Genomic DNA, 13444 nt, shown 5'->3' with positions numbered 1-13444 from the left:
GAATTTTGGCTTGGGAAGCAACCCAAATATACCACGCATTACCAAAGGAATCAAATCTAGACTACCAGTTAGTTGGTTCCTAGACATCAATTTTACTGAAATGAACAGAGCTTTCACTTAATTTTTCTAGATTCTGAAGAGTACACCTATGCTCCCTCAATCTCACTGAGCTGGTGCTTTATAATTATTATTTAAATAATGTTGTATAGTATTATGTCCATTGTTCTTCCCAACAACCGCCAAGAGATTTTCATAATGATGGATGACTTCAGGAATTTGCCATCATACCTTGAACTTCACAAATTTCCTATTTTCAAGACTCCAATAATGCTTTCATTATGTACTCCACTAGAAGAGCTTGGAATTGAACAAAAGGAAGCATATATTCTGTTGCAGATGGAGCAGCAGATGACACTACTGTCAAAAACATAAACTGCACAAAAGCAGGGGAGGCATCTGAGTGTCAGAATTTAAGTTTGGCAGTTTTTGTAAAAGGGCAAATCTGACACCTTGGATCTTGTTTAAGGCACAGCAAGCTGGCACATGGAAAAATTTCAACAACACTCTAGACATTATCTAGACTAATAATAAGATGTTAAGCAGGCATTACTAGGTTTCTGTCTGTGCTGTAAGCAAAGAAAAGGAAGGTCATGGTTTGCCTCTTACACAATCAGGGCACCTGGGATACAGATGAATTCCCAATGGATACACCCAAATAAAAAAGGCAATCCACATGTGTGGGATGCATGTGAACCCACAACAGAGTTCATACAAAGTGTGTCTTGAAAGGAACATTCCAGCAACTCTGAGTTATTTCACTTTAATTAGAGAATGGTTATTTATGAGACATTTGCACTAAGAATACCATTCTCCATGGAGATTTAATTCAGAAAGATAATCTCATTTAGCAAGATGAGTTTATTTAGGTTCTACAGAGCAAAGAGAAAGAGGGAAACAAAGAAGCAGAAGAAAAAAAGACAAACCCAATTATTTTCCAACTTCATAGCTTCATATCCAAGTTCATATCCTTACCACAGATAATCTAAATAATCTGCTTTTTGGAATACCTCCATACCACTTTTCAGAACTCTATGAAATAGTCTAACTACTGGATGTCACATTTATTCAGCAGACTTATAAGACAGTCTACTAATTATAGAATTATAATGTACTTCAAAACCCATATTTAATACGTTTTTCTGTTCCTTCTTGATTTGCTTATGTGTTTTATTTTCCTCCTCTTGAGGACATCCTCAACTCTGCTGAGTTCACTTACCACTGATTGATATAAATAAAAACCAGATTTACTACAGAAATCATTATTATAGAAAATAAGACTTTTTTTTTCAAAATAATATCTGAGTTTCCATCATTTAGTCTTGCAAGGCTAGTCCATGAAACAAGAGATACCTGTATTTTTTCACAGTGACGACAGATCACAAATCCATTTTCTATAAAAAATCTGCTTACAGAAAGGCCCAAGCACAGATAAAGCTAATAAATAGCCCACTGCACTGATGGGCTAATTTCTCTGAAACTCATTTAAATGTAATGCACTCTTTAGTAACTGTAAAAGAATAAATGGAGGTTAAAAACCCGAAAACTTCTGACAGAAAAAGTTTTCTGATGGAGAGCTGTTCTAGGTATTGCTTGAATGAGAAAATATCAGCTTTTGAAGCCAGCTTATAAATGAAACTTCTACTTATTTTTCTACTACTAAAGAAAAACTCTCTCACAGTCCTTGAAAAGTGACATAAGGAAAAGCACTGGTCTGAAAAGAAGTAAGATATTTCTACGAAGTAGCTGGTTAGGACAGGTTGAAATATGTCGAATCCTCTTCATGTTCTAGAAAGCACAAAAGTCAAAAGAGGTTCCTTCATGATTTTACCTTAATTGTAGCTATGGACACAATAAATCTTTAATTAACTACCTCTAGAGAACAAAGATTTTACTTTGTACCATAGTGTTTGTATGTGATGTCCATTCACTAAACCATTTCCATTATGAACCTAACTCATCCTTCAGGGCTACACTATACTTTATGCTACTTAACAGCCCTAAGTATTACAGAAAGAAGGCAAGAAATTCAGGTGTCATTTCTAAACAACTAATTTCTTAGTTATAATTAAGACAGCCATTGTTTATAAATTCAAGTAAAATTTCTCACACATTATATGAACAAGCACTGAATTTTGCTTTGAATTACACATTTAGGATGCAATTCTAATGAATTCGTAACACTGATTTGCTGGTGAGCAATAATTCTGTTTTGTCAACTACAATTTCCATATTGGTAGGGAGTAATATCACTGCTAGACCTCAGAGGTTTTTGGGTTTTTTTGAGAAATTCATCTGCAATTATATGCAAACATCTACTGTACTCAAACCAAAAAGCTAAAAATAGTAAGCAAAATTATTTTAGTGTTTGTTTACTAACAAATGAAAGAAAGCAAACCCCACAATCTGTCTCCAGACTTGCAATTAAAGAGCAATATGTAATGTAATATCCATGTGTAAAATCATCCATGAAGGAATGCTCCAGCCCTGAGTAGTAAGTGCTAGTAGTAAGTAGTAATTTAACACTAGCATCATGCCCTGAATTTTTTTCCCCTTTACCTTAACTACTGTGATTTATCCCTCCTGTATTATTCCTCCCACTTTCTGATGCCTAAACAGGCTTTTCTGGAGGCAGTGTTTGTCTGTGACTGAGAAGAGCTGTTGCTTCTTCCAGTGAGATAAATTGCCTAGATCTTTCCTTCTCCTTACCAACCCCCACACCAATGCTCCTATATTGAGCTGCATCAGCTTTCCCTCCTTTTCACAAAATGTATCAAACTACTCCTAGAAGCTGAGAGAAGTTTTTATTGCTACATGAGAAATGCTTCCAGCAATCTCACAACAGGGTTATTGCAAATGCCTCATGGTATAAAAGCAATTATTTTAAATTATCAAAGAGTTGTATCGCTGAAAATTTTCTGCCTACCTATAATAAACTCTTTAACTAAAGAAGAAAATAAATCCAACCCCATAAAACACTGCTTGGTTATAAAGAAATTAGTAATATAGGCTTTTATATACAGAAAACAGGTAGCTGCGTTCAGGAAGTCATTCAAGTAGAAATATATGCAATCCATATAAGTTAAGACATATTCATTCACCGAGCCAATCTCAAGACTCCTGGGCATACAGTTTTCTTTCAAAATCTCTTCTGATCACTTGGTAGAAATACTTCTTTCTTTACAGAAGAATCTATTTTAAGCAAATGTATCCAAAGGAGCAGGTATTAAATATGGGAAGAAGCCAGTTTTGCTATTGTAACAACTTACAATTACAGTATTCACACTAAATGTATTCACACTAAATGTATATAAAACAACCTACTAACCACTGAAATGCACAAGTGATACAACTGTCAAAGTGACATGTCACAAAGTGATACAGTTGTCACAACAACTGTAGATTTCACACAACCACAGAATCTGTGCAATGCATTGTTCTACAACTTTAAACTTGACTACATTTTAACATCCTGGTCACTAATTACTTCTTAAAGTAGTTTAGAGGTTATCTGTGCACCAGCGAGATTAAAGAACTGAAACCCTGTAACAAAATCTGTGCTAGATACAGATTAGGAAGCTTTACCCTGTGAAAAACACATTCCAGTTTGAGAACTCTGTACAAGAACAACACATATCAAAAACAATTCAGAAAAAAAAATTACAAAAAATAGCTATGGGGTTTGCACAAAGTTTGGAAGACTATTTTTGTTTCTTAGACAAAGAAAAATAGAAAAACAAAGAACTAAAAATCCACTAAATAGAGCAGTATAACCTGATAGCTCAGAGAAAAATTTAGGTTACCAGAAGGAATATTCTAGGAGTGAAAGAAAAGTGCAGGCAAGGATATGAAACAAGACTTTTTTTCCTGCCCAAGAGAAATACATTTGGATGTTGGACTGACTCTTACAGGACGGGGTAATTGAACACAAGTGCCTCTAAATTAGTCGAGGTACTCATGGATGCAGCACTAAAAACATAGCTCATAGGTCATAGCTCAATCTTTAACAGTCAATGATGAAAGTGCACAGCCTGTTCTGCCTCTCTTACTATCATTTATAATGCAATGGCTTTTAATCTGCACAGAACCAAAACTCCTAAACAGGATCACTAAATAACTAAAGTAAAATAAAATAAATAACTAAAGTAAAGAAGCAGCACAGATTCATCCTAAGCCAAGTGCCAGGTATCAAACAGCAGTACCTTAGATATAAAAGACAGAACTTCTTAAAGCCTGAGGCTGGGAGAAGGAGGGGAAGAAACCTAGTAAGGAAATAATTTATCTCATTTCAAAGAAAGTATTATAAATTATTAAAATATGGAGAAGCTAAAGCTACCTTGCAGGAAAGAGACTGGGTTTCAGGAATTCTTCCAGTTGTTAAAGTCATAACTGTTCAATTCCATTTTGTTAACCTGAAAAGGTGTATTAGCTAATACTCATAAGGGTCCAAGCTACAAATATTTTGTTGGCCAATCTAATTCTACAAAGAAAACATGGTGTCATACATCAACAACTGGATTTTTATAGCTGTCTTATTATTTGGTCCTGCTGTTTTTTCTTCCTTTTCCTTCTACTTTGTCTTTCCCAAAAAGCCAAGAAGGTAGCACAGCATTCATGTATGATTAGCCAAACGTGATTAGGGTATCTCTTCCCCTCATTTCTATCTGTTACAGAAACATATGTCCCTTTTCTTCCTACAAAAACTGTAAGTTTCAAACTCAATAGATGTAATAGTGGAGTTTTTTGGGTTTGAGTTACAGCTAACTGACCTGTTTGCTGGAATTCCTGATTTGAATAAGGCAGGCGGAGATGTGAAATCAGGTTTGGTCGACTGTACTGCCAACTCTTTCTCCAAATTTCCAGTTCTGCCCTGCTGTACCTTCAAAATAATGTTTCATCATTAGTTTTATGCTCAGAAGTGTAGTAGCTCCAATACTCAACACAGAACATAGCCAACACAAAAATAAAGTAAGTCCAACTTTACTCAGAATTTTAAACAGTTACCTCTGCACAGCTAGCAAAATTACGTATTTGTAAGGATATATTACTTAAGTACCATGTTTAATATATATAAGAAGCAATATGCCAGAGAACGAATTATTACAGAGGATTAGGTAGTTTAAATATTTACTTTCCAAGCATTTTATTTGTACGTGAACAGACCAAACCGATTTTCTTATATAATTTCCTGTATGAACAAAATAACACCTTTATTTTTAAAAGAAACAAACAATTTTTAAAAAGATCTTCGTAACCTTAACAGAGATATCTAACAAGCCTGCTATCCAACAACAAACCATGAGACAAGAAACTTGAATGGATTCTCCGTTTGCCTCACTGACCATGAGATCTAGTAACCACTTAATTTCCAAGTCATATCAGGAAGTCACCTCATACTTGGAGTTATGCAAACTGTAAAAGATTTTTCATTAACTCAGATTGAATACTTCAAAAACATCCTCCTGTTTCTGAAGTACTGTAAAATTCCACTGACACTTTATTAAAACTATGCAAGATCTTTGGTGCAAGTACTTCAAGTATTGTTTTACTTCAGCAGCAGTTATACATGAAAGAAAAACCTACAGTAAAGACAACTTTGTACTGATTCCGTTTTTAAAGTCACTCCCACCGTACCAACCATGAAGCTACATCACACATAGCTAGTTCACTCATTCTGTAACATCAGATGAGCCATGATCTCACAGCTTCTCATAGGCAAGTGAACTACTAGGCTTCTGCAGAATCTCCCTTCTAAACATGGTCACGTCTTTCCCAAACACATAAAAATGAACATAAACAGTTAAGAGTCAATAAAAATCTAATTAATCTTTTGTATCCAGAAATATGAGAGGGGAAAAGGTACCAAATAGGTATGGTATAGGTTTGATATACGTATTTATCTGAAAAATCTGTAAGACTTCTATTAATTAATGAGTAACTGGAAAATGTAGGAGATAGTCTTGCCAGTTACTGGAGATTAAATCAAATATATCATGTAAATTACATGAAACTTAGTATTCCAGAAGAGAGGAAAAAAAATTCATAATTATATGTAAATTCCTTGTAAAACACATTACAAACTCTTACAACACAATTATTATCTGTACTGTTTGATCACCATAGTCAATACTGAGCTAGAAATAGGCAAAGTTTTAGTTTGGACTATTTATTCTTCTTCCTTTAGGACAAGAGTTTAGAGAAGTTTGACAGTTTAGTCAGATGCAAATTTTAACTCCTATTGCCCACTATGTCTAATGTCCCACAGCACTATATTAATGATAACTGAGGATGGCAAAAAGCCCCAGAGAGCTTCTGATCTGATAAAATCAAAATAACCGAATACCCTCAAGTAGCACGAGGGAATACAAAAATACCTATCTGCAATTGACACTTCTGTCACAGGAGTATACAGAAGAAAGCCACAAACAGTTCCAAGTAATTTTAAAGACAGTTCAAGAACAAAAATTACTGCATATTGAAAATAAGCAAAATAAATAACCTTTAGATTTTAATTTTAACTTTAGTATCAAACCAATGAGTAAATGAGAAAATGAGAAGTTGAAAAAAAAGTTTAATCCTTAGGATAAATCCTATCATATAGATTCTTCTGCTCTCTGAAAATCAGCATTTCTGAATGGAAAAATTATTATACATAATTTGATTTATTGTCTTCTAATCCCAAATGAAAAACAGAAAAATATGGAAGGTTGATTTTCATATCTCAGAGTTGTCAAGGATAACTGTTACAAAACACAGTAAGAGCTAAAACAACACAGGAAAAATAAACATGCCATAATCTACAAAAGCTTCCCAAGCATATCTGCACAAGCAAATGCACTACGACTAAAAATAAATCATCACATAAAGAAAAATTAGTTTCACTGGGAAATTTGTTAGTTTACCAGGCCACTAACTCACATGCTTCCAGAATAGTGACGAACAAAGCAACACTTTTTAATCCGCATTTTGTGACATACACAGAAAGTCACTGATGTAAGATGAAGAGTATGAAATAATGGCTGTGTCCATTTCAGTTGTTCTTCTATCAGTCTGTGGTGGCATGGGAAGCAATACTCAAGAAAAATGAGAGCAACCAACAAAAGTTTACTAAAATTCACCTTAAAAAGATGGTATCTGCCATCGAGAATCTCTGCACTTGGTCTTACTTCCATAGCTTTGTCTTCAGCCTAAGTTAAATAACACATTGCCCATTAAGATACCATACAACTCTTAAGTGATGGGCCACAATCTCAATAAAGGTACAGATGCAATCTAGCTGTAGCTGTCTGTTCACACTATCCACACAACTGCCACTGAAGCAACACACTAATACTCAAGGTTCAGGGTGGGGAGTCAGGTGCAAACTCTAACGAACACACTGAACTGGGCAGAACAAGCTTACAACACACAAGCAGCTTTACAGGTCAAAAACCCACTTACAATACCAAAAAAGTACTATTTACCGTAATTTTATTTGTGGTTGAGGTAACTGGTAAAATTTCAAGACCCATTCGTATTCTCTTTTGTTTTTCACAGTAAGCTTTCCAGGTATCTTCATTGAAACCATAGTTAAAATAATCAGAGAGATCAGCCCCTTTAAACAGAAAAGCACAGGTTTTTAGAACATTACGAAGTTCATCTTTTCTTCACTGAACACACATACACCACTACTGAAAACAGCAAAACTGATTCGGTACTGACCTAAAAACACACGACTGAAACATACAATACATCAGTAAGCATAAAGTATTCATGGCTATGATTATAAGAACATTAAAATTTAGTCAGAAGATTATCTTGCTTAGCATTGTGAATTAGGGATCAAGAGCAAATACTTAGAAAACATCCTAGGATAATTCCCCATATCTTTACAACAAGATATATGTAAGATCTACAGTTTTGCGGTATGTTAAGTGAAGAACCACTCCCTTTTGCTTGTTCACTACGTTTTGGCTCATTGTTTCATTTGATGCCACGAAGTATTTTAAGAGAGACCAAATGTAAGTCAAATGCTCAGAATACATTTCATGTAGCTAACAGTTCAAACACCAGATTATCATCAAAGGCTATTTTTCCCATTTTGTAGACACTATTTGCATCGCCAAAGCCATATACAAACACTGGAAAAAAACTATACACAGCAGCAAGATGTACTTCTACTAAAAACACCAACCAATGCTGGTATTATTAGACAAGTGTGGACAAATCACTTGAGCCAACGAGATAATACACAGAGAAGACTTATGGAAAGCCCACGTGGAACGCCACAGTTTCCTTCTTCAAGGCTTATGGACGTCTATGCACGAATACATCACAGCACAAGCACTTACATTTCACCATTCTTCCTGCTCAAACCTGCTAGAACTGTTTTCCATTCCGCTTTACCTTCTGTCCCCTAGCATAGACCAGTGGCAGTAATCTCCACAGAAACACAGATTCCCAAGGAAAGTTCAGGATATACATGTATCATAAAAAAAAAAAAGGGCACGTCCTACAGTCTTTTTCCTATTATATGACCAGGATGAGTACTAAGAAACATGGCACAGCCACACACTCTCTGGCACAGCAGGAAGGCAACAAGTAACTTAGTTGCTTCTTACAAGTTAGACTGCACAGTACCTTTTAGGGATAGGGCAGGTGACACCTACATGCAGTCAACAGGATTACTATTAAAATAACCTATTGAACACCTATATATCAGTTAACATAAAGCAGACATTACCTGGCTTTCTCCAAGGTTTATCTTCAAAAGAATCTAAGTCTACTTCCAGAAGCGGCACACCATTAATACTCCCTGGCGCATCTAGATCCAGTCCTTTAACTTTTGCACCTATAAAGAAAAGTTATCAAGTTAGAGCCTTCCGTCTCTACTAAATGGAATTTTAACAGTTGCAATATGCTTCAGAAATAATAACAGAAAGAAAAAGCTAAAATTATCAAGAAGTTTTGGAAGTTAAAATTATTTCCTTAATCCAAAACTATCCAACGTTTGGGGGTTTTTTGCATTTTTACTAATAATACTGTGTAAATTTTCTTACCAGAAGATCCATAAGCTCGTCCTCCTGCCTTAATATTGAGATTCACAGGTGCCGCTCCATAACTTCAAGAAATTAACAAAAAAATGAATTAGATAAAGGAAACTTTCAAACCAGAAGAAAACAAAAAACAAGAGATAGCTAGATCCAGAAACAAATTGGACCCAGGCTCAATCACCATCCTGAATCTCTAGCTTTCCAAGCTGGCAACACTGTAAAAGTAAAGAGATCAGCCTAGGAGGAAGAGAGAGTACCTTTCTATGCTCAGTAGCAACTTCTCCAACTAATAAACAGTTGTGAAGCAAGTCCCAGTCACTCCTCCTGAGTTGAAAGGATAAAGACCTTGATAGAAACAAGAATGGACAGAACCAGAAGAAGAGAGAGAGGAAAAATGCAATTCATTTAGGGATACAGATGACAGTCTGGGGATTAGAGTAAAAATAAAATAAATAAAAAAAGGAAAGGTTTAGATGGATCATTTTCTCTCTTCATAATCATTCCATTTAATCTGTACAGAAGTGGAAAATACAAGCATCTCTCTAAAATGATTGGAATGCTGTCTGTTTTAAAGTACTTCTAGCAATCACCTATCCCTGTGACCAACAGAAAAGTACATAACCTTTCACTTTCTAAAATACTTGAGAGTTTTCTTCAAAAAAATGCACTCAGAAATCGAAATACTGAACAGATTTAACTAGCTTAGGAATTACAGCATAGTCAATTTGTAACATTAAGAGCTAGCTTTCACTACCATTTGTGTGCAATGCATCTTATTCTCACAGGTGACCCATAAACATAATGAGATGAAAATATAATTAGAAGGCAAGTGTATCCACTTCCATGCAGTATTAGTTTTCATTCAAGTGCTAGAACAGCATAAAACTGATACAAAACATTTAACCTTCTGATCTGTCATGCTGTATTTGTGCACGACTTCGTCAAACAAATCCAATGGGGTTTTTTTAAACAGCAGTGGACTACTAAAGGAAAAATCATTTAATCCTGCAAAAGAAACTTGTCTACTGGAGTTAAAATGAACAGCAATGCTCAGATTGTTTTAGATTACCAGCCTTCCATGAACTTTTTGTCCGATTTGCCCAGAAAAAAAGGTTTTTCAGAAAATAAGCATTTCTATATAAAACTTTCTACTCCAATTAAATTTAGGATCATCTGCTCATTGTCTTCTGTATTCATGGAAAGAGCACCAGCAAATCCATGGAGAATACGAATCTAATTTTGCTTTAGTCTCAAAAAATTTGAAGTCACTGCCAACATCACAAGAATACTGCAAGTTATTGAGAGCGGAAAAATAAAGAACTGAAAGAATTTCTATTTTTTAAAATATTACATTGATTTGCACAGTAATTTAGGATATGAAATACTGAAAGTTTAAAAATATTGTTTCAAATGGGAGTAAATCACCTTAATTCCAAAGTTAAGAACATAATGATATATATGAGTCAGACCTACCTGCAGACCTGTCATATTTCTATTAAGAAAGAGCACCCTAGTAACTCTGTTTTTAATAAGCATAAAAATACTAGGACTGCCAAGAAAAACAAGCAAGCCATTTTACTCAGAAAGTTTCCATGCAATGAAAAATACTATTTTATAATTTTGGGTAAAAGTAACACTGCTGAAAAGCACTCAGAGAAATCAAGCTCTTTCTCAAAAGCAGAAGAAATATGGGGCAATAAAAGCGGCGAAAAAATTCTCATATGGTACAAATGCCTAAACCATGATCTGAGAAATAATCTCCAGGGACTGGCAGCTCCATCCTGAACTACATTAAAATCTTATTTGAGAACATCAATAGGAATTGAAACTACAGAGGTCTAATTAGAACTATATCCACTATAAACAGGATGACAGACAAATATCTCATGTCCTTGCCACCCTACCCTTTGCAAAAAAATGTCACTATCACAGTAAGAACCCCAAAAATGCTATATAACTTATCCATTCCAAAATAAAAACCAACTCTCCTCTTTACAAACTTAATATGAAATCTGAAAACACAACTCATACAACAGCTCTTCTTTGTACTTCACTGATTTCATTTCACTTTGTTATCAAGTCACTCTATCATTAAAAACATTGCTGAAAAAACTCCTAATTGCCACTTATTGCACATACAATTTGACGTTAACAAGTATTAAAGAGACTAAGTTAAAAATTAAATACAATCTTAAAAGTGTTTGCAAATAACTTACCTAAACTGTGGAGCTCCTGTTTTAATATCTCCTATGGTGACTTGAACATCATCTTCATCATCATCACTATCACTATCACTATCATCCTCAGCCTCTGCCACTTTCTACGAAAGAAAAAGTCATTGCTTAGACAAAAAGCAGTCACTTACCTTTAAAGAGGAAAAATAATCCAGACAAAATTATCTGCTCTAGAAATCTCTGAAAGAAGAAAATTCTCCTCTTCCTAGTCCTTAGAAATGAGTAGCATTAACAGTAAATTTAGGAGGTTACAAGTATCTGAAACATGACATTTCCTAAATAAGCATAAAATAGTTTCCACTATCTAATATCCTTCTTCTTTCTATCTAGCTCATACATACTGGTTCTACTCTTACCTTGTCATTCAGGAAAGAACTTAGAGATAAGCGAGACTAGCTTCTTGCCATCATCAATATATGCAGAGTAACTCAAATGCATGTTTTTCCAGTTGATTACGAACACTGCACTTCAGAGAAATCTATTCATTCCTGACATCAGTAAACTACATAAAATACTTCAGATTTTTCAGTAAACAGGCTGAAAAATCAGATACGAGAGCACACTTTATGTGTTCTGTCCCATAGCCTTCAAGCTTACTGGTAAACAAAATAGACATGCCAGTCCACACGAAGAGTTCACTATTTTGGGTTTGTTAGGTGTTTTGTTTTGGTTTCCCCTTATAGAGACCACAGAGGAGAGAAAAAAATGCATATGATGTTCCTCCCTAACTCGTTCAGCTGCTGATTATTATAAGCTCGGAGCACCTCCTAAGCCAGTTATGGTTTGTTTTTTTCAGTAACCCCCAAAGGATCTTTCTCTCAAGTACTTGTCCAGACTTTCTGCAGACTCATAAAAGCTCTCAGCAGTGACACTCTTTGGCAAGGAGTTCCATAGCACCGTCTACTGCATAAAGATCCAACACATTTTATTTGTTTTCATCCTGACTCCTATGACTTTTATTTAGCAGTCACAGTCCTCATATGGAAGAGACTGTGAGGAGTCAATCCTTATTTATAGTCTCCATACGTGATTTTGTCAGCCTCCATCATATCCTATGTATGTCTTTCTTCCCAGCTGAGAAGTTCTTGGCTACTCCTGGTATGAAAACTACCTCAATTACTCTTGCTGCTCTTCTTCTCTCAACTTTTCCAGTTGTAGCAGCCTTTATGACAGGAGGGGAAAGAACAGCAGTCAGAATTCAGGGTGCAACTGAACCATGAATTTATGGTATAATGACATCTTCCACTTTGTTCTATATTCACTTTCTGCTGTATCACATGGTTTAAGTGCTTTTTAGACTCCAGACTTAAACATCAACTTTGGGGTTTTTATAACTTTTTCCCCCCAACTTTAAATTTATAAAGTTGTACTATCTTTCAGAAGAAGTTACTGAAAAAAAATACTTTTGAGAAGCCAGCCCTTAAAACTTACACAAATATCATGATCATGGTTTCTGCATCACTCAAAAAAAATTCTTGCAAGACACAAGCTAAAAATTCCCAGTGAAGTAAAACTACAGTTTTGTTATAGAACATATTTAAATTGTTCCAATCACAGTAAACTGAGTCCTTTTATCAACACTGCAACTGTAAATTTAATTTCCTGGTCCTTTCCTTCATCACATTAACACTGAAATTGTAAGACATACTAAACAGTGAAGACTACTACCAAACAAGTCTGTTATGTTGCCCCTGAAAGGCACAAGTAATTCATCTCTTGATCCATATTTACACATAGTTCTGCAAATGCTGATTGTTTATCCCATTCAAAAAAGAAAAATTATCAGAGGATTTTATTTTCCTATCCCTGAGAAAAAAACAGAGCTTCATTTTGAAAAGGACGGCTTGGATAAAAGACAGCTCTCTTCAAGCACCATCTTTCCTCTCCCCCCCAAAAAATGGAAATACTATTAATTTATTGTCTGCAAATTAGATTTAAAAAGTGGATCACACCTGGAAATTTGATTTCCTAACTTAGTAATTTCTACAGTTTCAGTAGACTGCAAACACCTTTTAGAAAAAATAAAATCAAAGGCATACACTTAGGCATTAATTCATTTAATTATAGGTCCTAGTCAAATCATGAATTCCCGATAAATCAGAGAATCAAAACATATTAAAG

General features: G+C 34.9%; 1 protein-coding gene across 4 annotated transcripts in view; it reads right to left on the bottom strand.

Moving 5' to 3' along the window:
- FIP1L1 (factor interacting with PAPOLA and CPSF1) overlaps positions 1 to 13444 on the bottom strand; it is a 38398-nt gene that overhangs the window by 21742 nt on the left and 3212 nt on the right. For 2 of the 4 annotated variants that reach the window (XM_027676389.1, XM_027676391.1), the window contains exons 4-9: positions 11306 to 11409; positions 9096 to 9157; positions 8780 to 8887; positions 7521 to 7651; positions 7176 to 7244; positions 4827 to 4936 (exon numbers count right to left, since the gene is read on the bottom strand). In XM_027676389.1, the coding sequence (XP_027532190.1) occupies positions 4827 to 4936; positions 7176 to 7244; positions 7521 to 7651; positions 8780 to 8887; positions 9096 to 9157; positions 11306 to 11409 (584 nt within the window). The remainder of the gene's footprint in view (positions 1 to 4826; positions 4937 to 7175; positions 7245 to 7520; positions 7652 to 8779; positions 8888 to 9095; positions 9158 to 11305; positions 11410 to 13444) is intronic. The other 2 variants (XM_027676390.1, XM_027676392.1) reach the window with 1 other exon arrangement.

This window comes from Neopelma chrysocephalum, unplaced genomic scaffold (genome assembly GCF_003984885.1).
Source record: "Neopelma chrysocephalum unplaced genomic scaffold, ASM398488v2 Primary Assembly neopelma1_42, whole genome shotgun sequence".
Lineage (NCBI taxonomy): Eukaryota > Metazoa > Chordata > Aves > Passeriformes > Pipridae > Neopelma > Neopelma chrysocephalum.
This window is presented reverse-complemented; position numbering and strand designations above follow the sequence as displayed.